The sequence below is a fragment of the Erinaceus europaeus genome, chromosome 2 (assembly GCF_950295315.1).
Source record: "Erinaceus europaeus chromosome 2, mEriEur2.1, whole genome shotgun sequence".
Lineage (NCBI taxonomy): Eukaryota > Metazoa > Chordata > Mammalia > Eulipotyphla > Erinaceidae > Erinaceus > Erinaceus europaeus.
In genome coordinates, this window is record NC_080163.1 from 111,513,816 (window position 1) to 111,538,345 (window position 24,530).

Here is a 24,530-nt window from a genome sequence, read left to right on the forward strand (position 1 = left end):
GCCCAGCCTTCATAAAGTATACTCTTTTTTTAAGTGATCTTTTTTTTTATTCCCTTTTGCTTTTTATTGTTGTAGTTATTATTGATGTCATTGTAGTTGGATAGGACAGAGAGAAATGGAGAGAGGAGTGGAAGACTGAGAGGGGAAAGAGGAAGACAGACACCTGCAGACCTGCTTTAAACTGCTTGTGAAGTGACCCCCCTGCAGGTGGGGAGTCGGGGGCTCAAACTGGGATCCTTAGGCCGGTCCTTGCGCTTTGCGCCACCTGTGCTTAACCCGCTGTGCTACAGCCCAACTCCCATAAAGTATACTACTAAACAGATTTTAGATAGCATAATGACTGTATAAAAGACTCGTGCCTGAAGTTCCAAGTCTTCAGGTTCAGTTCCTGGCACCAACTGGAGCCAGAGCTCAGCATTGTTCTAATAATAAATAAATAAATAAATTAATTTTTAAAAGATATTTATTTTAAGATGGTGAGATAGCATAATGGTTATGTAAAATACCTTTATGCAAAAAAAAAAAAAAACCCTTTCTGCCTGAGGCTCTGAAGTCCCAGGTCATCATCATAAGCCATAGCTGAGCAGTGCTATGGTTGAAAGAGAAATAAACTTTATCTAATTATGAGAAAGTTTCATATGACATGTGGCATGGGGGATAGAACTATGAGCCTTAAGAATGCAAGTCACATGATCTGTAACTGCACCACCACCCTGGCTATTCTGCTAGTGCTTTTGAATATGTCACCACTGTCATCTGGGCTTTTGGTTTCTAGGGATAAGCCAGCTATTGTTTTTATTGAGGATCCCTTGTTTGTGATGACCCCTTGTTGGTGATGAATAATTTTCCCTTTTGTTGCTTTTACTACTCTTTCTTTCACTCTAAACAGTTTGATACTGATGTACCCAAGTATGGGTAGCTTTGAATTTATCAAGATAGGATTTCTTTGAGCTTCTAGGATCTGTGCAGCAATGTTTTTCCATCATATTTTAGAAGTTTTTTTATAAATTCTTTTTTTTCCCTCCAGAGTTGTCCACTACTGGGGCTTGGTGCCTGCATTACAAATCCGCAGTTCCTGGAGGATATTTTTTCCCTTTTGTTGCCCTTGTTGTTTATTGTTGCTGTTATTATTGTTGTTATCACTGTCGTAGAATAGGACAGAGAGAAGTGGAAAGAGGAGGGGAAGACAGAGAGGAGGAAAGACAGACGCCTGCAGACCTGCTTCACCACTTGTGAAGTGACCTCTGTTTGTGGGGAGCCAGGGGGTCAAACCAGGATCCTTCCACTGGTCCTTTTGCTTTGTACCATGTACGCTTAACCCACTGCACTACTACCTGGCCCACTATAAATTATTTTTAAAAAGTAGTCCAACCTTCCTTCTCATCTTTCCAACACTATCTCCATTATATGCATTTTGGTTTAATTCATACTTTTCCACAAGTTTATAGGATTCTCTCTGATTTTACTTATTCTTTTCCTCAAAAATAAGTATTTACTTTTTATTTTGACTGTATTTTATGCACATGTGATTTGTGTTAAAAGCTAAATCTTTTGGCGTATTGCACCAAAGTAAGACTTTGGGGCCTAGAGGGCGTTGTTCGGTCCTAGAACATGATGGCAGAGGAGGACCTAGAGGGGTTTGAATTGTTATGTGGAAAACTGAGAAATGTTACACATGTACAAGCTACTATGTTTTACTGTTGACTATAAACAATCCCCCCAATAAAGGGGAAAAAAGCTAAATTTCTAAAACATTTACTGTTTTGAGATTTGCTTCAATGACCATTTTTAGTATTATGGATGATGATTTTTTAATTTTCTTTTTTTTTTCTTTCTTTTTTTTAATTTTTTTTTTTTTAAGAAAGGATTAATTAACAAAACCATAGGGTAGGAGGGGTACAACTCCACACAATTCCCACCGCCCAATCTCCATATCCCACCCCCTCCCCCGATAGCTTTCCCATTCTCTATCCCTCTGGGAGCATGGACCCAGGGTCATTGTGGGTTGCAGAAGGTAGAAGGTCTGGCTTCTGTAATTGCTTCCCCGCTGAACATGGGTGTTGACTGGTCGGTCCATACTCCCAGTCTGCCTCTCTCTTTCCCTAGTAGGGTGGGTCTCTGGGGAAGAGAGCTCCAGGACATATTGGTGGGGTCTTCACCTGGAACCTGGTGACTGAAAAGAGAGTTAACATACAAAGCCAAGTAAATTGTTGAGCAATCATGGACCCAAAGCTTGGAAAAGTGGAGAGGAAGTATTAGGGAGGTACTCACTGCAAACTCTAGTGTACTTATGCTTTCTTATTTTGGTGCCATACTCCAAACTCAGTCAATTTCTGCTTTGCGTTTCTACTTCTTTTTTTTTTTTTTTTACATGCATAACATTCCCCAGATTCCCATTTAACAATACAACCCCCACTATTTCATTCATCATTTTTCATGGACCTGTATTCTCCCCACCCACCCACCCACCCACCCCAGAGTCTTTTACTTTGGTGTAATACTCCAATTCCATTTCAGGTTCGACTTGTGTTTTCTTTTCTAATCTTGTTTTTCAAAAAGGCCTGAGAGTGAGATCATCCCGTATTCATCCTTCTGTTTCTGACTTATTTCACTCAACATGATTTTTTCAAGGTCCATCCAAGATCGGCTGAAAACGGTGAAGTCACCATTTTTAACAGCTGAGTAGTATTCCATTGTGTATATATACCACAACTTGCTCAGCCACTCTGTTGTTGAACACCTGGGTTGCTTCCAGGTTTTGGCTATTACAAATTGTGCTGCCAAGAACATATGTGTACACAGATCTTTTTGGATGGATGTGTTGGGTTCCTTAGGATATATCCCCAGGAGGGGAATTGCAGGGTGATAGGGTAGGTCCATTTCTAGCCTTCTGAGAGTTCTCCAGACTGTTCTCCACAGAGGTTGGACCAATTGATATTCCCACCAGCAGTGCAGGAGGATTCCTTTGACCCCACACCCTCTCCAGCATTTGCTGCTGTTACCTTTTCTGATGTGTGACATTCTCACAGGAGTGAAGTGATACCTCATTGTTGTCTTGATTTGCATTTCTCTGACAATCAGAGACTTGGAGCATTTTTTCATGTGTTTCTCGGCCTTTTGGATCTCTTCTGTGGTGAATATTCTGTCCAAGTCCTCCCCCATTTTTGGATGGGGTTATTTGTTGTCTTGTTGTTGAGTCTGGCAAGCTCTTTATATATGTTGGTTATTAAACTCTTATCTGATGTATGGCATGTAAAGATCTTCTCCCATTTTGTGAGGGGTCTCTTGATTTGGGTAGTGGTTTCTTTTGCTGTGAAGAAGCTTTTTAATTTGATGTAGTCCCATAGGTTTATACTTGCCTTAGTCTTCCTTGTAATTGGATTCGTTTCATTGAAAATGTCTTTAAAATTTATGCGGAAAAAAGTTCTGCCAATATTTTCCTCTAAGTATCTGATAGTTTCTGGTCTAACATCCAAGTCCTTGATCCACTTGGAATTTACTTTTGTATTTGGTGAAATACAGTGATTCAGTTTCATTCTTCTGCATGTTTCAACCCATTGTTTCCAACACCATTTGTTGAAGAGACTCTGCTTTCCCCATGGAATAGTCTGGGCCCCTTTGTCAAAGATTAGCTGTCCATACGTGTGGGGCCTCATTTCTGGGCTCTCAATTCTATTCCACTGGTCAGTGTGTCTGTTCATGTTCCAGTACCAAGCAGTTTTGATGACAATGGCCCTGTAATATAGTTTGAGATCTGGCAGTGTGATGCCTCCGGTTCTGTTGTTTTTTCTCAAGATTGTTTTGGCAATTCTAGGTCTTTTCTGGTTCCAGATAAACATTTGTAGCATTTTTTCTATTCTCCTAAAAAATGTGCTTGGGATCTTGATGGGGATAGCATTAAATTTGTAGATGGCTCTGGGTAATATATTCATTTTGATGATGTTAATTCTTCCAACCCATGAACATGGAATATCTTTCCACTTCTTTGTGTCTTTTTCAATTTCTTTGAGTAGTGACTCATAATTTTCAGTATACAAGTCTTTCACTTGTTTGGTTAGGTTTATTCCTAGATATTTTATTGTTTTTGCTATAGAAAAAGGAACTGATTTCTGTATTTCAATTTCTTCTAACTTAGTGTTTGCATAGAGGAATGCCACTGACTTTTGAATGTTAATTTTATAGCCTGACACATTACTGTATTGCCTGATGATTTCCAAAAGCTTCTTGTTGGATTCCTTAGGTTTTTCCATGTATACTATCATGTCATCTGCAAATAAGGAGAGTTTGACTTCTTCTCTTCCAATCTGTATGCCTTTAATTCCTTGCTCCTGCCTGATTGCTATGGCAAGAACTTCCAACACTATGTTGAATAGTAATGGTGATAGTGGGCAGCCCTATCTAGTACCTGATCTGAGTGGAAATGCTTCCAGTTTTTCACCATTGAGTATGAGGTTGGCTGTAGGTTTGCTATATATAGACTCCACTATCTTGAGGAATTTTCCATCTATTCCCATTTTTTGTAGTGTTTTGATCATAAAGGGATGTTGTATTTTGTCAAAGGCTTTCTCTGCATCTATTGATATGACCATGTGGTTTTTGGTCTTGCTTTTGTTGATGTGGTGGATCACATTGATTGATTTACGTATATTAAACCAACCTTGCATGCCTGGGATAAACCCCACTTGGTCATGATGAACAATCTTTTTGATATACTGCTGTATCCGGTTGGCTAGAATTTTGTTCAATATTTTCGCATCTATGTTCATCAGAGATATTGGTCTGTAGTTTTCTTTTTTGGTTGTGTCCCTGTCTGCTTTTGGTATCAGGGTGATATTGGCTTCATAGAAGCTGGCAGGGAGTATTCCAGTGTCTTCAATCTTCTGGAAGACTTAAAAGTAGAGGTATTAGTTCTTCTTTGAAAGTTTTGTAGAATTCATTTGTAAAACCATCTGGTCCAGGACTTTTATTTTTGGGAAGATTTTTGATAACTGTTTCAATTTCATTAGCTGTGATGGGCCTGTTCATGTTATCCACTTCGTCTTTACTTAGTTTTGGAAGTTGGTAGGTATCTAGGAAATCATTCATTTCTTCCAGGTTCTCTAACTTGGTGGCATATAGTTGTTCATAGAAGCCTTGCATGATATGTTGAATTTCTGCAGTGTCTGTTGTGATTTCTCCTCTTTCATTTACTATCCGATTTATTTGGGTCTTCTCCCTTTTTTGTTTTGTGATTCTGGCTAAAGGTTTGTCGATTTTGTTTACTCTTTCGAAGAACCAACATTTACTTTCATTGATCTTTTGGTTTTCCTATTCTCAGTGTTATTTATTTCTGCCCTAACTTTAGTAATTTCTGTCCTTCTGGTTGCTTTAGGATTCCTTTGTTGTTCTTCTTCTAGGTCTTTAAGATGTGCAATCAGGCTGTTTATTTGTGCCTTTTCTTGTTTCCTAATGTGTGCTTGTATAGCTATGAACTATAGGACTGCTTTAGCTGTGTCCCAAATATTTTGATAGCTTGTGTCTTCATTTTCATTGAACTCTCAAAACATTTTGATTTCTTCCTTGATTTCCTCTTTGACCCAGAAGTTGTTAAGAAGTGTACTGTTGAGCTTCCACATTTTGGCACTGTTACTAATCTTTTGTTGATTGTTAAGTGTTAGTTTAATTCCACTGTGGTCTGAGAAGATGCTTGGGATGATTTCAGTGCTCTTGAATAGGCTGATGCTGTCTTTGTGGCCTAACATATGGTCTATCCTTGAGAATGATCCATGTGGATTTGAGTAAAATGTGTATTCCAGTTTCTTGGGATGAATGACTCTGAAAATGTCCAATAGTTCTAGTTTATCTATCTCTTCATTTAGCTCCCTTATGTCTTTACTGATTTTCTGCCTGGATGATCTGTCAAGTTGAGATAGTGGGGTGTTGAAGTCCCCTACTATGATTGTGTTACTGTTAATATATTGCTGTAGCTCTTTCAGTAGAAGTTTGATGTATTTAGATGGCTTCTCATTGGGTGCATAGATATTAATAATTGTTAAGTCCTCTTGATTGACTGATCCTCTGAGCATTAAGTAGTGTCCATTCCTATCTTTTTTAATCTTATCTATTTTCAAGTCTATCATGTCAGATATGAGAATAGCTGTTCCTGCCCTTTTTTGTGGGCCATTGGCTTGTATGATAGTTTTCCATCCTTTCACTTTAAGTCTGTGTTTGTCTTGTTGCGTTAGGTGAGTTTCCTGTAGACAACATATTGTTGGGTTGTGTTTTCTGATCCATCTTCCTACTCTGTGTCTTTTAATAGGTGAATTCAGGCCATTCACATTTATTGATATCAAAGATTGAAGATATTTTAACGCCATTCTTGTAGAGTTTTAGAGTGTTTTGATATATGTCCTATTTGTGGTGGTCTGGTTGTTTATAGGAGACCTTTCAGAACTTCTTTCAGGGCAGGCTTGGTGATGGTTGCTTCCTTCAACTGTTGCTTGTCTGAGAAGGTTTTGATGCTTCCATCTAGTCTGAATGACAGTCTAGCAGGATATAGTATTCTTGGCTGAAAGCCTTTCTCATTGAGCACTCGATAGATATCTTGCCATTCTCTTCTGGCCTGTAGTGTTTGTATGGAGAAGTCTGCTGCTAATCTTATGGGTTTTCCTTTGTAGGTGACTCTTTGTTTTTCTCTTGCAGCCTTGAGGATCCTTTCTTTATCCTTATTCCTTTCCAATCTAAGTATGACATGTCTTGGTGTCTTTAGGTCTGGGTTAATTCTGTTTGGGACCCTCTGGGCTTCTTGAATCTTTATGTCTTTGGTGTTGTCTAGACTAGAGAAATTTTCAGCTATTATAGCCTGGAGAACGCTTTCTTCCTCCCCTTCTCTTTCTTCCTCTGGTAAGCCAATAATGCGTATATTGTTTCTTTTGAAGTCATCCCATAGGACTCTGTTGTTGTTTTCAGCATCTCTTAATCTCTTTTTGAGATCTTTTACTTCTTTTTTAGTTGTCTCTAATTCATCCTCAATCTTGCTAATTCTGTCTTCAGCCTCATTGATTCTATTCTCTCTGCCCTCTACTGCTTTCTGGAGTTCATCTCTTTTGTTGCCCTGCTCTGATACTGATTTAGCTTGTTCAGCTAGTTGCCTTCTTAGCTCAGCGATTTCAGCTTTCAGCTCTCTAATAACCATGAGATAATTAGAATTTTCTTCCATATTCTCATTTGTTATTCCTGCATTTCTGATTACAATTTTTTCAAATTCTTTACTCACTCCTGTTATTATTTCCTTAGCTAATGTTTGGATGTTGAACTCGTTGTTTTGTGCTTCACCCTCTGGAGGACTTTTAGCTGGACTCTTGTCCTGGTTTGAGTCTCCAATATTTTTTCTTGTTGTTTTAACCATTTTATATAAGTTAACAGTTTTTTCAATCCCTGATTTGGAGTTCAGTGGTGTAAAAGCCTTTTTTTTTTTTTCCCCTGTAGGCTATGGGAGCCTGAGGGCTTTTAAACTATCAATAGGCTTCTTAGCTTAATCACTGACTCCTGACCAAGAGATAAAGCAGGGTGTGGCAGAGATACTCCAGTGGTTATGCAAAGAGACTTTCACAGCCCCTCAGCTATGCCACCGAGGTATAGGTCTTCTCCTGAGTTTCCCGGTTAGATCTCTGTCCCCTGGTGTCCCTCCCTGTTGCTGCTCCAGATTCTGAGGGTAGTAGCAATGGAGACTCAGAGTTGCACTTGGTGAGTCTCTGGGGAGTCCTTTCCTCCCTTCAGCTGTCCCCTTGTTGGTGGAGCAGACTGGAGGTGGTGTCTCCACTGACAAACTGTTGAACTGTTAGCAGTCACTTAATCTCTCCTTAGGCCCCTCTCTCCTCTCTGTCACCAGCCATGCGTGTTTGTACTCATGGGTGATTTCCTGGGTTTCTGTGGTCATTCTAGTCCTGTCTTGTTTCGGTCCGGGTGGTCTCCTTTGGTATTCCTAGTTGATCCGGGAGAGGAGAGGAGAGGAGAGAAAGCGATCTGCTGCTCGTAGCTCCGCCTCCGGAAGTCCTTAATTTTCTTTATTAGGGATTAATGGTTTACAGTCAACAGTAAAATACAATAGTTTGTATATGCATAACATTTCCACATAACGATACAACCCCCACTACGTCCTCCTCTGCCATCATCTTTCAGGACCTGAACCCTCCCCTCACCTCACAGTCTTTTACTTTGGTGCAATTATATAGATGAAATATGTGCCTTTTATAGTCCATTCTTCTCCACAACAAATTAAAAAGTTAAAAAGGTTTTTCAGTTAGCTTTTTAAAATAAACTACAGTTCTAGTCACAAACAACTTTTTGTTTATAGTGATGTTCTTTGGGTTACTGATGAACACCAAAGTTGACAGGACCAGATTCTGCTTTTATCCATCTTATTGACTTTCAAAATTTGTAACACAGCATTTGTTTTGTTGCTGCTAAAACATATAACACTCACCTGACCTTCTGACAAATATTGGGGTACTAGAGAAGTTATGATGTATTTTTCTTTTTACTATGCAAAAATGCATCATGACTTTTCTAACAACCCAATGTGTTTTCACTTGATGTTTTGTTTCCCTACTAAAAGCCTGTGTTCTGCCTTCTGACATACACAGAGAGGATACTCTCCTACTAGGGGGAGCACCTAATAGTAATTGTTACACATTAATTGTTTAAATGGCAATTTTCTTCTTGATCAGATGTAAGCTGAAGCTACAGCAAAAAACAATGTCCCTGTGGTCCTGGGTCAATCGCCCCAGTGAGCTGAGTCAATTCACTAATCCTCTCTTTGAAGCCAACAATCTTGTCATCTGGCCTTCAGTTGCTCCACAGAGTCTTCAACTCTGGGAAGGTAAGCCATGTATCATATCTCTTGCAAAGTTATTATTAGTAGCCATGGATGCTCTCTTGATGGCAGGTGTGTTGAGAGTGATAAGGTGAACCTCACCTGTGTGTATTTCTTATTTTTCCTCCCTACAGCTCTCTCTTTACCAGTTATCTAATCACACAAAAATACCTATGTCAGTTAGTTAACAATGCCAACTTCATGGATATTGATGTTTATATAGGATAGTTTCTGTGGATAGAAAGGTATATTTGGGCTGGAGTGATAATATAATGGTTATGCAAAAGACTCCAAGATCCCAGATTCATTCCCTAACACCACCAAAAGCCAGAGCTGAGCAGTGCTCTGATCTTTCTCTCTGTATTACTCTCATTAAAATAAAAAAATAAAATATCAAAAAGGTATATGTTTTTATTGTAATAAAAGCCCAAGTCTACCAATTTAGCCATTTTTAATTGTACAATTTACTTTTAAATATATATATTATTTCAGTAGATATTAAAAAATGTATATGAATGTTATGCATGTACAAACTATTGTATTTATTGTTGAATGTAAAACATTAATTCCCCAATAAAGAAATAAATTAAAAAAAAATGTATATGTATGTATGTACATTGTTTTAAACTGGTCTGTAGGATGTTTTTATCTTATGGATCTGAAACTCTGTACCCATATAATAATTTTCCAACATTTCCCCCCTCCCTATCCATTGGCATTTATTGAGTTGTCAGAAAAGTCATAAAAGCATTTTTGCATAGAAAAAATAATGTTGCGACTTTTCCAACAACCCAGTACTATTTGCTTTCTATTTGTATGAGTTTTGACTAATGAACAGGTTTTATACACGTAAAATCCTATAATATTTGTCTTCTTGTGGATGCCTTATTTCACTTAACATAATGTATTCCAGGTTCATCCATGTTATAGCTTATGATTGGATTTTCTTCCTTTTTAAGGCTGAATAATTCTCCACTATGTGCATATACAACATCTGATTTATCCATTCATTCACAGATAGTCACTTGGGTTGCATTTTCCTTTTGGCACATAGATATACCAATATCTTCTTGAGTTCCTGCTTTCAAGCCTTTTAAGTATATGTCAATAAATGGAATTGCTGGATCATATAATAATTTCTTATATGTTTTTTTAATTTTTTATTTATAAAAAGGAAACATTGGCAAAACTATAGGATAAGAGGGGTATAGCTTGCACAATTCCCACCACCAGACCTCCATATACCAACCCCTCCCCTTTCCTACTCTTTAACCCTCTGGGAGTATGGACCCAAGATCATTGTGGGATGCAGAAGGTTGAAGGTTTCTGTAATTGCTTCCCAGCTGAACATGAGCATTAACAGGTCAATCTATATTCCCAGCCTGTCTCTCTCTTTCCATAGTGGAGAAGGGCTCTGGGGAAGCGGAGCTCCAAGGCACATTGGTGGGGTTGTCTGTCCAGGGAAGTCTGGTCGTATCCTGCTAGCATCTGGAACCTGGTGGCTGAAAAGAGAGTTAATATACAAAGCCAAACAAACTATTGGACAATTATGGACCTAAAGGCTGGAATAGTGCAGATGAAGCGTTGAGGGGTCCTCCATTTTGTAGATAGCTAGTAGGCGTATTTTAGTTATATTTCAAAGGGCCTGTAGCTATACTAGTGTTTTTTGGTTTTGTTTTTTTGTTTTGTTTTGCCTGAGCCTGAAATCTGATATGCAGGTGAATCCTAATTATTGTCTGGGGAGATGATGTCATGGCTGGGAAAAGGACCAGAAAGCTGGATCAGGGAAGAGAGTAGCTCCCTAATATGAGAAAGGGGTATAAATATTATTGTAAACCTCATCAATATGATGTGATCTGGTGCCCATAATTAGCTTAGTAGCCTGTGTGACCTCTACGTCCATCTAGATTTGAGCTCACATTCTGTGGTCATAAGTATGAACATTCCATGCTGCCCCAGTATCGACCCATCTTCCTCAGGTATAGCATAGAGTATTGTTTTCCATCCTCCCTTTGGAGGATGGAAAATTCTCTACCATTGTTGATCCATGTTGAGGGCAAAGTCCTGTGGGGGCCCATAAAGGGATCTGTTCTGTTGTTCCTGATAGAGATGACCAGAAACAATGGAGAGAGGGATTTATTTGAGGTCTAGGCCCATCAAGTCTGTTTGGGAGACTCAGGACTCCCCAGTTAGGGCTCCAGCTGATGGAATGGCCTGATAGTGACTAAAGAGTCATCATTAAAGTATGCCAGTCTCTTGCCCTTATTCAGCTTTTGCAGTCCTTGCTTTGCTAAGGTTAGCTTTGGAGTGAGTGAGGGAACTGTAATAGGAAGTAGGTGAGGAGGGTATCTAAGTCTAAGTGGACACTATTTCATTATGAACTTGATACTGACTCACTAAAGACTATTGTGTATTTTTCCTTTCAGGTATATATTTTGCCCTAACTTACAGATACATGTGAACATATGCTCTGTCTTATGGACTATATATGGACTATATCTGGGTTTGGGGACTTTGTTAGGAAGTGAACCTCCTGGAATGGAATTAGAGACTACCATGAAAGGAAAGGTCTCGGTTGCTTCTGATCTCCCTCACCATATTTCATGTCCTTTAACATTGTTTGCATATAGCTATGCCACCAGTTTCTTTTGTTCTCCCAGGACTAAGCTTTTAAGAGAGTCAACATATCAAAGACTCAGCCTATGTATTAAAAAGACTCAGTCTGTGCTTTGAAAAGTTTGAGATATTCAATCAGTTTTTCCCATCATATTAATTAATGATTTATATGACTGCAAATTGATAGGAGTGTGCATAAACACCATTCCCACCACCAAAAGACTGTGTCCCCCCCTCCCCCATAAAGCTGAACATTCACCCTCACCCTCCACCCAGGGCTTTTTCTTTGGTGCCCTACTCCAATTTTTTTTTTTTTTTGAGGAACCTCTATACTATGTAAATAAAACATAATTCTACCAGCATTTCTCACGGTTCCAAGTTTTTTTTTTACCTTGCTAACACATAAGCACAAGGACTGGTGTATGGATCTCAGTTCAAGCCCCCAGCTCCCCACTTGTAGGGGAGTCGCTTCACAGGTGGTGAAGCAGGTCTGCAGGTGTCTATCCTTCCCCCCCCCCCCCGTCTCTGTCTTCCCCTCCTCTCTGTTTCTCTCTGTCCTATCTAACAACGATGACATCAGTAACAACAACAATAACTACAACAATAATGAAAAGCAAGGGTAACAAAAGGGAAACTATTTTTTAAAGTATGTACTTTTGTTGAACATAATGCTATTGTACACTTAACAGATTATCATAGTATAAACATAATTTCTCATATTTAATGTGACTCGGTTTATTGTTACATTCATTTTATTACCATGATCTGGTCCTGTACCTATAATCTCTGAGGTGTACGTGTTCTTGTTTTTTAATTAATCTGTTTATTTATGTTAGAGAGGAAAGAGAGAGAGCCAGAGTATCACTCTGGCACATGCAATGCTAAAGACTGAACTTGGAACCTCATGATTAAGAGTCCAAGGTCTGGGGGCCGGATGGTGGCGCACCTGGTTGAGTGCACATGTTACAGTGCGCAAAGACCCAGGTTCGAACCCCCAGTTCCCACCTGCAGGAGGAAAGCTTCACAAGTGGTGAAGCAGTGCTGCAGGTGTGTCTCTGTCTCTCACCCTCTCTATCCCTCCCTTCCCTCTTGATTTCTTTTTTTTTTTTTAATTTCTTTATTGGGGAATTAATGTTTTACATTCAACAGTAAATACAATAGTTTGTACATGCCTAACATTCCCCAGTTTCCCACATAACAGTACAACCCCCACTAGGTCCTCTGTCATCCCCCTCTTGGTTTCTGACTATCTCTATCCAATAAATAAATAAATATTTTTTTAAAAATTAAAGAAAATAAAGAGTCCAAGGTCTTATCAATACCCCCCAGACCATACTTTATTTTTTGTGTAAGAAAATAAGGAGTTGAGGTAGAGATTTTTTTTTAATTTCTTTATTGGGGAATGAATGTTTTACATTTGATAGAGATAATTTTTAAAAATATTTATTCATTCCCTTTTGTTGTCCTTGTTTTATTGTAGTTATTATTGATGTTGCTGTTGTTAGATAGGACAGAGAGAAATGGAGAGAGGAGGAGAAGACAGAGATGGGGAGAAAGAGATAGACCTGCAGACCTGCTTCACTGCTTGTGAAGTGACTCCCCTGCAAGTGAGGAGCCAGGGGCTCGAACCAGGATCCTGATGCCAGCCCTTTCGCTTTGTGTCACCTGCACTTAACCCACTTCGCTACTGCCCAACTCCCGAGATAAATTTTAAGTTCCTTAGATATCCTCCCTTCCTTCATTCCTTCCTCCATTCTTCCCTCGCTCCCTCCCTTCTTCCCTCTGGCTATCTTCAGTGCTTGACTGCTCTGGGCCAACTTTTCCTTCCTCCTTTCCTCTCTCTCTCTCTCTCTCTCTCTCTCTGGCTGTCTTCAGTGCTTCACTGCTGTGGGCTGACTTTAAAATAAAAAGGGGGGTGGGGAGCCACAGCATCAAAGCACCCTTCAATGCAGTCAGGGCTGTGCTTGAACCTGGGTCACACACATAGCAAAGCAATGCACTACCCAAGTGAGCTATATTGCAGACCCCAAGATGCTCTGTGCTTCTTTTAGTACCTTCATTAGGATAGATTCTTCCATGCAATGATACTGAAGGTTTACATGCTTTAGTCATTCTAATAAGGCCCTGTAAAAGTACATAGATAACATGTATTAAAGCAGTAATGCAGATATTATTTTTTAAAAGGCTATAAAGGTTAATTTCTTTTTAACATTTTGAAGATGGTAAGTTGATATTATTATCATCATACAGCATAAGGCATTTATACAGGAATAGTAGTTATTGTACCATGTTCTAATGTTATACCCTAATGGGCAATTCCTTTGTGAAAGCTATCTGCCCTTTGTGTGTGAATGTGCTTTAGACTGCTCTGCTTTCTGGGTCTGGATGTCTGTAAGCTCCCATGCCCTGGCCCTCTGTCATACCTGTTGCTGGCTGTTTCTTTCCACCTCTACATGTGTGTCCAGTCTTACCTGCTATATTCTCCCCTTATTAAAATTGTGGGAAACGCCTCAGATGGTCTCAGTTTCTTGAGTCCGAGCTCAGTGCTTTAAGGAACTTGGGACTGTTCAGAACTGCTCTTAACTACTATCTTGACTGACTGTAACAGTCACAGTGCAGAGTGAGTGTAAACGTCAAATTTGTGAGTTAGATGGTGTAATGATGACTTAGCTAGTTTTTACCAATGAGAGAGGAGTAGGTATTAGGTGACAGAAGATTTTGTTATATGAATGAATCCCTACCATTTCATTAAGAAATGTCCAGATATGTTCTGTGCCTTCTCCGTTTAGAGCTAGAGAAAAAATCTTATGTCCAGTAAACCTCCTTGTGGTAAATCTATAGGTTTTCTTTTTTCTCTCTTTTTTATGATTATCTTTATTTATTGGATAGAAACAACCAGAAATTGAGAGGAATGGGAAGATAGGGAGAGAGACAGAGAAATACCTGTAAGCCCTGCTTCACCACTCAACAAAGCTTTCGCCCTGCACATGGGGACTGGGGGCTCGAACCCAGGTTATTGTGCATTGTAACATGCGCTCAACCAGGTACGCCACCACCCAGCCCCAATCTATAGGTCTTCTAATGAGATTAAAATGTCTCTGCTATTTGCATTTACATGATAGTTAACCATTAACAGTAATTCATAAATCAAATAAGAGAACTTTTACAATAGACTCAGACAATAGAAAAATCAATAGAGTTCTATCAATCTTTAAACCATGTTTCTGTTTCTCCCCTTTAATAAAGAGTAGCAACTGGACATACATAGAAAGACTTTTTAGGACTCATGGAGTTGAGTTTATAGAAAGTGTTTTGATGAATGATAACTTACTTAACCTTTGTGAACTTGGCCAGGTACTGACAGTTACAACCTAGAAAGCTCTCATACCCCCTGATTGGAAGATCTTTCAACTATTATTTTCAGCTGATAGAGTTAAACCAGGTCCATGTAGAGGAGAAAGTAACCCCTTACAGTTCATAATAAAAGGAAAAATATTATTTGGGAAAAGAAAATAATTACCTGAAGAATTGGATGTCTTCCTCTTAAGTGACAATAAATGAAAAATGGATGCCGAAGAGAAGCTTTTGAATAACAATTTATGCAGCTCTGTATTCATTGCTAATACTTTTTCTAGTAAAAGTGATTTCACATGTGTAGGAGGTCTTACAGGTCTTGGTAAAAGTACTATATTTGTAAAAAGAAAATAAATGAGTGAAAATAGAAAGCTGTGGTGGTGTAAATCATCCACTTGTTTTCCCGAATATATCACAGAATACTATTTTGGTTTATTACACAATACTGTGGGGGTCTGTTTGTATTTAGAACTAATGAGCATGGGGCCAGTAGAGTAGCTCATTTGGATAGTGTGCTGCTTTGCTTTATGGGTGACCCAGGTTTAAGCCCGATCTCTACTGCACTGTAGGAAGCTTTAGTGCTTGAGTGTCATCTCTTTCACTCTCTCTCTCTCTCTGCCTTTCTGTCTAGATATGGAGGGAGGAAGGATGGAAGAGGGAAAAAGAAACATTTCATTGAGGGGCCGGGCAGTGGCACACCTGGTTAAGTGTACACACTACAGTGTGCAAGGACCTGGGTTCAGGCCCCTAGTGCTCACCTGCAGGGTAAAGCTTCGCAAGTGATGAAGCAGATTTGCAGGTGTCTCTTTGCCTCCCTCCCCTCTCAATTTCTCTCTGTCCCTATCCAATAATAAATGAAAAGTTCAAAAGCTTAAAAAAAGAAAAACTTCATTGAAATAGGGAGTTCTTGGCTACTTTATTTAATTCACTTTTTCAGTACCTCAAGATAGCTGTATGTTTCCTTATATAATGAAACAAATATAAATCACATGAGGTTAAAAAAATGTATGGTTGAAATTATTGGGTGGTCAGAAATCATGACATTTTCGCAGAAATCATGACATTTTCGCATATAAAAACAAAACTATGTCATAACTTTCCTGACAACTCAGAAGTAATGACCTGCAAGTGTAATGTTAATCTGTTGCATGTCTCTTTCTCCCTTCTTTCCTGGATTTAATAGGTATTTTCCTACGGTGGAATAGATCCTCCAAATATTTGGATGAAGCCTATGAAGAGATGGTTCACATCATTGAATATAACAAAGAGTTACAAGCAAAAGTCAATATCCTTCGGAGGCAGTTGGCAGAACTGGAGACTGAGGGTGGAACACAGGAGAGTCCCTAAAAGCTCTCCCCATGCCTCTCATAACGACCCGTACCCATCTCTCTCTTCTTTTGCCCTTCAGTTCACCTTTACCCAGTGGACTTAGGGCTTTCAATGAGGGAACCCTCTAATGGAATGGATTTCTCAATGCTTATGAGTGAAAGGTACTATAATTACTCACATTTCATGTGGCCTGGTAGGCCTCTTCACTTTGAGAGCAGGAAGGAGGTGCTAGTCTATTTTATGTGAAATAGGTGACCTACTTAATGCCGTTCATGTTACACAGCATTTCATCAGAAGCTTTTTTGTGTTCCATTAGCAGATCATGCTGCAGACTAGTCTGTTTAAGGAATACTAGTTGGTTTTTAAAAAGGATCATACTTTTCAATACTCTAAACATAAAAAATTTTTTTTTCCAAATGGAAATGGTTGATAAAGCCAGAATTCCATGTTTAGCATGCCGTTTCCAATATCTTCATGACATAGAGCCATTCTCTATAACAAAGCTGATTTCATTCTCACACTGGTATGTTAAGAAAGGCAAATCTGTATATGTATTAGGGTAGACAATTTTTACAAGGACAACAGTCATAGTCTTCTAACAGTTATATTAAGAGTAATTTTGTTTTAACAGTAGACACTAAAAGAATGTACAATATAGAAATAAAGTAGGAATTTGCTACGGATGTGGTTTTGTTACTGTTGAGTTGGCTTCCTCAGGTTTTTGACCATACATGTTAATTGTGTACCAAATGCTGAGTGAGGATCACATTAAACCATCAGTTAGAATAGAGATTTGTTACAGTTTAGCTTCAAATATGGTTTCCTTAAACCAGAGATGCACTGCCCTTGTCTGGAGTTCTTAATGCACTGGCTTATGTATATATGTGTGTGTTTTATTATGTTTTATTTTAAATATTCTGAGAGTTTACTAAGGTTAAAACTTTCATGTCAGCTGAAGCCTTTTGACAATGTATCTTGACTCTGCTGACTTGATGATTACATGTTAGTTTTAAGCAGATACACTTTTTTTAATGCAGGGCTATGGAATGAAGCCAGGGTCTTAAGCATGTGTAATATTACTGAGCCACCTCCCTGACCCAAATTTTATTTTACATTAGTAAAGAGGAAGGAAGAGTTACCAAAGCACCACTCGACTATCTGTGGATTTCTCCTAGTGCTGCCCATTGTGCCCTCATTGGTGCCAGGGATTGAACTCTGGGCCTCACATGTGGAATTATGGGCTTTACTGATGACCACCTCTTGGGCCCCCTAGTTAAACTGAACTAGAGGGGAAAGTTTATGAACAAGGCACAGCTCTATGTTTGTAACTGCAAAAAAAAAAATTGAAATGTTTTCATGTTCTCAACAGTGATGACTCTACTTGTGCTTTGACAATTTATGCCTGCACCCCTGAAAATTTGCAGTCCTGTGTTCTCATGGTACAAATATAGATACATACCTGCATTCTGGCACTTCATATCTTAATACTGTCAGTTCTAGTTTGCCTTTAAAAGGATAGCTAAAGAGGAATCTTTAATACAATTTCCCAGCTATCGGTACATTGCTATGTATGTTTTGAGTTAAAAGTGTAATTAAAAGAAAAAATTCTGGTAAAACCTTATGACTATTCTGAAACTTTTTAAAGTGGTCATTACTTTTTCATCACCAGTTGCCCCAACTTCATCCTTTTCCTGCTTCTTCAGACTTGTGACAAAAGGCTGGACAACAGTCCCATCAGAATACATTTTATTTATTTATTTATTTATTCCTTTTTATTGCCCTTGTTGTAGTTATTATTGCTGTTGTTATTGATGTTGTCGTTGTTGGATAGGACAGAGAGAAATAGAGAGAGGAGGGGAAGACAGAGGGGGGGGGGAGAGAAAGATAGACACCTGCAGACCTGCTTCACTGCCTTTGAATCGACTCCCCTGCAGGTGGGAAGCCAGGGGCTCGAACCGGTATCCTTATGCCAGTCCTTGCACTTTGTCCACCTGTGCTTAACTACTGTGCTACTGCCAGACTCCCCAGAATACATTTTTTGAAAAGCTGCTTGCATTCTCTGAGCTGTTCCTCTTGACTCTTTTTTTTTTTTTTTTTTTTTTTTTTTACTACTGTTAGGAACCTTAGGACACTGAAGACCTCATCAAAACGAACAGAGAAGATAATCTGTTTTGCTAGAGATGTTTATGTGTTGTTTGTCTACATAAGGTTTTTAAAAAGAGGAAGCTTTTCATGGTCCCTAGCTTTGTGTTGGTCCCTCTCAAAACTGGTTGCTGCATTTGTTCATGCAGCCAAACTTTTTATCTTCAAGTGTTGACTTAACAATAAATGGGAAGAAAGAGTGTCTTTCTTCTTAGTTACAGGAGCCATAAATAGAACCATCTAGATAACATTTTAAGTGACTCTTTAGAAGGGACCCACAGGTAACAGTGATAGGCCATAGGGTTTGTGTAGGTTGAAACTCTGAAAAGAGTTCTTTTACTAGGCTTGGTCATGGAAAAATTAGAGTGTATGCCATCAATTTATACCTGTCTCCTTGAAGAACATTTTATGTGCCAGTAAGAGTTATAACAATAGCATAGAATTTCCATTTCTGTGATCTCAAGCTGTTTGGACAAGGTTACATTGTAGTATTAATTTATACTTGGGGGTTGTTCAAATCTCAGTTCTCTTTAGTCATAGAAACAAGCTTTGGACTCGTAAAGGGGTCCTCTAATAATGCAATTCTTAGGGTTTGTTCAAACTTGAGAACTCTTTTAAGAGTTGCATCACTGATATAATTTGAAAGGGATTTTTTTTAAATATTTATTTTATTTATTTATTCCCTTTTGTTGCCCTTGTTGTTTTTTTTTATTGTTGTTGTCATTGTTGGATAGGACAGAGAGAAATGGAGAGAGGAGGGGAAGACAGAGAGGAGGAGAGAAAGATAGACACCTGCAGACCTGCTTCACCGCTTGTGAAGCGACTCCCCTGCAGGTGGGGAGCCGGGGTTCGAACGGGATCCTTATGCCGGTCCTTGTGCTTTGCGCCACCTGCACTTAACCCGCTGCGCTACAGCCCGACTCCCTTGAAAGGGATTTTTAACAAAACTATTAAACTGCCCACCCATCCTTGGATGAGAAGAAACTTGTTAAACATTAAGGTTGGATGACTATCTGATGTGACTTTAAAAACATTAATGAAAAGAATACTGGCAGGATTAGTAAGCATGTTTCCCCACTGGAACCAGTGATAATAAGGTGAAATATATTAAGTTCATGTACATTAATTATCTTCTGTATTTATAGTGAATACGGGTTTTCATTTTGAGCATGCAAAAAGTAGGCCCCATGGGGGAAAAAAATTAAATACATAATATTTACTGTAGTCCTCTCTCAGCTATATAAAGATCCTTCAGTTTAAGTTAGTTTTTGTTGTTGTTCGTTTAAGTCTAAAGAAGGTAGTTGGTTATATAAAATATATTGAAACCTTTTTGATGGTCAGTCATCTCAGTGATTGATGACCTTTTTTTTCATACTGACTATTAAATGGGAGGACAGCAGACAAGTTTTAAAATGTAACTGGTTTTTTAAAAAAACCTATAAGGTATATTCTTTTTTTAGATAATTTTTAAAAATTTTGCTTTCCCCCCCTTTTTTTTCTTGTTATAGTTATTATTATTGATGTCGTTGTTGGTGGATAGGACAGAGAGAAATGGAGAGAGGAGGAGGCAAGACAGGGGGAGAGAAAGATAGACACCTGCAGATCTGTTTCACTGCCTGTGAAGTGATTCCCCTGCAGGTGGGGAGCTGGGGGCTTGAACTGGGATCCTTCCACCAGTCCTTGTGCTTCATGCCACGTGCGCTTAACCCTCTGAGCTACTGCCTGACCCCTATAAGATGTATTTTATCTTAAAGATAAAGTAGACCATTAAATCAAGATTTGAAAGTATTTCTTGGGTCAAATTTGAAAGACAGTAATGATTAAGATTGCATTAAATTTAATGAGAAATTTAAAAACTTAAAAAAATTTCCTTGAATTCTGAATCTTGCTTTACAGAGATGGGATATTATTGCTTTTCCTCTTAAGGAATTAAGTTCAGTGAGATCTTATTCTTTTATCCAGCCAGAATATGTGATTAACTTTTTAAAAATCACTATCATGGAAAATAATTGACCAGTACCTATTTCTTAAGGAAAAAGTGTCTTTGGTATACTAAGAGGAAGAAGTGGAGGAAGGGAGCCAGGTGATGGAGCACCTGGTTAAGCCCACACATTATAGTGCACAAGGACTCAGGTTCAAGCCCCTGGTCCCCATCTGCAGGGGGGAGAATGCTTTGTAAGCTGTAAAGCAGGTCTGCAGGTATATCTCTTTCCCACTCTATCTCCCCCTCTCCTCAATCTCTCTCTCTCCCTATCCAATAATAAATAAATAAATAATGTTTTGGAAAAAAAAAGTGGAGGAAATTGAGGAGTGAATTTACCTGCTTAAAGATGTAAATGTCATAGTTATTTGGTTTCAAGAATAGCTGTTGTAATTTGTCAGTCTTAACTAGGTCACCAGGTTCAGTTATTATCAAACTTAAACTAGGGGCAGAAGTTAGATCCTTGGGGCTAGATAGGGGCTCACCTGATAAAGCACACACATTACCATGTGGAAGGACCCAGGTTGAAGCCCTCAGTCCCCACCTGTAGTGGGGGAGTTTCACAAGTGGTGAAGCAGTGCTGTAGGTGTCCTCTTTCTCTCATCTCTCCATCTGCCTTTTCCTCTCCATTTCTCTCAGCTTTTTATCCAAAATAAGTAAAAATATTTTTAAAAGTTGGATTCTTACCAAGATGAAATGAATGAAAACTACATGTGGTGATTTAAACACTGAGAAAGATATTTCCTAAGTCAAAAAATAAATAAAGCACTATATAGAATAGGTGGTTCCCTCTTCCTGAAGATCTAAACTGGTTCAAAGAAGCCATTTGGTATGTCCAGTACAGATTTGTACAATACCTCAAGACAGCACAGATGATTACATCTTACTCTCTAATGTTGGGTATATCTTCTCCATTGCTCATATTCTAACTTATTACCAGGTAGTGTTTATGGAATTCACTATCTTAACAAAAAACATTACTTAAAAGACTGACTTTTCCACTAATATTTACTCTCAAGTAATATGAAATGCTAAGTTTCAAACAGTATCAGTTAAGTAGAATAAAATTACTTCCACTTTTACTCCATCATTATAGTCTAGTGTCCATAGCATCTTCTTCCTTGAAATCAACCACCCAGCAGAGATCCTCTGAAACTGTAGGGCTTGGTTTGTAAAAACTTGAAGTTGTGATCTGAATTCCCATTAAGAAACCTACATCCCTCATGTTAAGTGAAATAAGTCAGAAACAGAAGGATGAATATGTGATGATCTCACTTACAGGCAGAAGTTGAAAAACAAGATCAGAAGAGAAAACCCAAGTAGAACCTGAACTGAAGTTGGTGTATTGCACCAAAGTAAAAGACTCTGGTGTGGGTGGGGGGAGAGTACAGGCCCTGGAAAAGGATGACAGAGGATCTAGTGGGGGTTGTATTGATACGTGAAAAACTGGGAAATGTTATGCATGTACAAACTATTGTATTTATTGTCAGCTGTAAAACATTAATCCCCCAATAAAGAAATTTAAAAAAAAGAGAGACACCTGCTTCACTGCTTATGAAAGGGTAGATAGCATAATGGTTATACCAAGAGACTCTCATACCTGAGGCTTCAAAGTTCCAGGTTCAATCCTTTGCAGCACCATAAGCCAGAGCTGAGCAGTGCTCTGGTAAAAAAATAATTAATTAATTAAAATTAAAAAAGAAAAAAAATCTACATCCCATCTCTTGAACTACACTGTAAAGTAGTTTGGTCTTCACTTCATGAATAAAGTCTGCTCATTAAAGATACTACATTGTCCTGAAAATGTATTCCTGATGAGACCTTATAGACAGCCACTCTCTTCAGGCATCCGTTAGTCTGTGGATTAACTATTTGTGCTTTGTAATTAAAACGAGTTGTTACGAAACTGCCTTATGTCTGTCTGCCCTAGCCACTCCATTTTTTATAAAAATGTATCTATGGAAAGATGGATTTGTCAATACACAATATGCTCTGAATTTTGTTGTTTAGAGTTCTTATAGATCTATTACAGTCTACAGTAAAGGTGATATACTTGCACAACTTAGTCTAACTTAAAAAATACATCATGTATTTCTTTAATAGCTGGATATCTGGATTGTACTCTTAATATCTTTGTGACTTTTGGATTGAAATACACTAGAGCTCATTTCTCTCACAATAAAATTGCACTACATGGTGATGTGTCTGTAATGTTTGCTTTGCTAAAACCTCAAAGTGCTATAATCTACAGATTTCTGTATTTTTTGAACCTGTCAGCACATAAAATCTTAAGGGGGAAATTCTGAACTTTTTAAAGTCTGTGTGACATTTTAAAAGTATTTGTGGGGAGTCCGGCGGTAGCGCAGTGGGTTAAGCGCACATGGCGCGAAGTGCAAGGACCGGCAGAAGGATCCCGGTTCAAATCCCCAGCTCCCCACCTGCAGAGGAGTCGCTTCACAGGCGGTGAAGCAGGTCTGCAGGTGTCTTTCTCTCCTCCTATCTGCCTTCCCCTCCTCTCTCCATTTCTCTCTGTCCTATCCAACAACAACTACCAGTAGCAACAACAATAATAATAACTACAACAATAAAGCAAGGGCAGCAAAAGGAAATAAATACTAAAAAAAAAATTTTTTTTTAAGTATGTTATGTTCACGAAGTATGATCAGTTAGGTCCTAAAACTGGAACCATTCACCCCAATTTAGCTGCTTTATCTAGCTTGGTTTGCTGGATCAAGAAAAAGTTTTGAACATGGTACAACACGTTATTGTAGTAAGATTTGTGTGTGGTGTTCTCCCTATGCCTCAGATGGTGGTTGTTGCACAGATGCTAGTGTTACATTTCTATAGAAAACGGTAATAAAATTTTAATATATTCAGATGCTGGTAAGTTAGAATCTAGCTTGATTTTTATCAAATATTTGTGAAGGATCTGATAGTGTCTCAAAATTGCTATATTAAAAAATCCTTATGCCAGTCCTTGCACTTTGCACCACATGCGCTTAACCCGCTGCACTACAATATCAGCAGGGAGTCGGATGGCAGTGCAGCAGGTTAAGCACAGGTGGCTAAAGCTGCAAGGACTGACATAAGGATTCTGGTTTGAGCCCCCAGCTCCCCACCTGCGGGGAGTCGCTTCACAGGTAGTGAAGCAGGTTTGCAGGTGTCTTATCTTTTCCCATCTGTCTTCCCCTCCTCTCCATTTCTCTCTGTCCTATTCAACAACGACATCAATAGATGACAGAGGACCTAGTGGGGGTTGCATTGTTATATGGAAAACTGGGAAATGTTATGCATGTACAAACTATTGTATTTTGTAAAACATTAATTCCCCAATAAAAAAAATTTTAAAAAACGACATCAATCATAACTACAACAATTAAACAAGGGCAACAAAAGGGAATAAATAATAAATTTTTTTTTTAATTCAGGTCTTTAAAAAGTTCCGAAATAGGAGGACAGGAGGTAGCACAGTGAGTTAAGTGCACACGGTGCAAAGCAAAAGGATCCCAGTTTGACCCCTAGCTCCCCACCTGCAGGATTGCACAAGTGGTGAAGCAGGTTTTCAGGTGTCTATCTCTCAATTTCTCTCTGTCCTGCCCAACAACAGCAATAACAAGGGCAACAAAATAGCCTTCAGGAGCAGTGGATTCATTAGTGCAGGTATGAGCCCCAGCGATAACCCTGGAGGTAAATAATAATAAAAAGATTAAAAAAAATTTTTTTCAAAATAGTACAATGATCTCCCAGTACTTTTCACCTAGATTGAATGTTCATATTTTTCTACATTTGTATTAACATTATTCAGTGTGTATGTTCTACTATTTTGCAAACTGAATAGTAGTTGCAGACATCCTCTTTCCACCTAAATACTTTGAAGTCATCATTACTGAAGAGTTAACAGTATGTATTGTACATATTATTTACTCAGTACTTACTGATACAACAATCAGCAAGGGATACTAAGAAATATAGAAAAATGGGAATGGGGCGGTAGCACAGTGGGATAAGCATAGGTGGCACAAAGCGCCAAGGATCGGCATAAAGATCCCGGTTTGAACCCCTGGCTCCCCACCTAGGTAAGTCACTTCACAGGCAGTGAAGCAGATCTGCAGGTGTCTATCTCTTCCCTCTCTCTGTCTTCTCTCTCCATTTCTCTCAGTCCTATCCAAAAATTACATCAATAACAACAATAATAACTACTTTTGGGAAATTGTGCAGATGTGGTTGAACATTGGAAGGGCCCACAAACCATTT

General features: G+C 38.7%; 1 protein-coding gene across 1 annotated transcript in view; it reads left to right on the top strand.

Annotated features, from left to right (window-relative positions):
- MTMR9 (myotubularin related protein 9) overlaps positions 1 to 18,949 on the top strand; it is a 49,755-nt gene extending 30,806 nt beyond the window's left edge. The window contains exons 9-10 of the mRNA XM_060184927.1: positions 8,709 to 8,860; positions 16,008 to 18,949. Coding sequence (XP_060040910.1) covers positions 8,709 to 8,860; positions 16,008 to 16,171 — 316 coding nt within the window. The 3' untranslated portion in view covers positions 16,172 to 18,949. The remainder of the gene's footprint in view (positions 1 to 8,708; positions 8,861 to 16,007) is intronic.
- Positions 18,950 to 24,530: the final 5,581 nt, after the last annotated feature.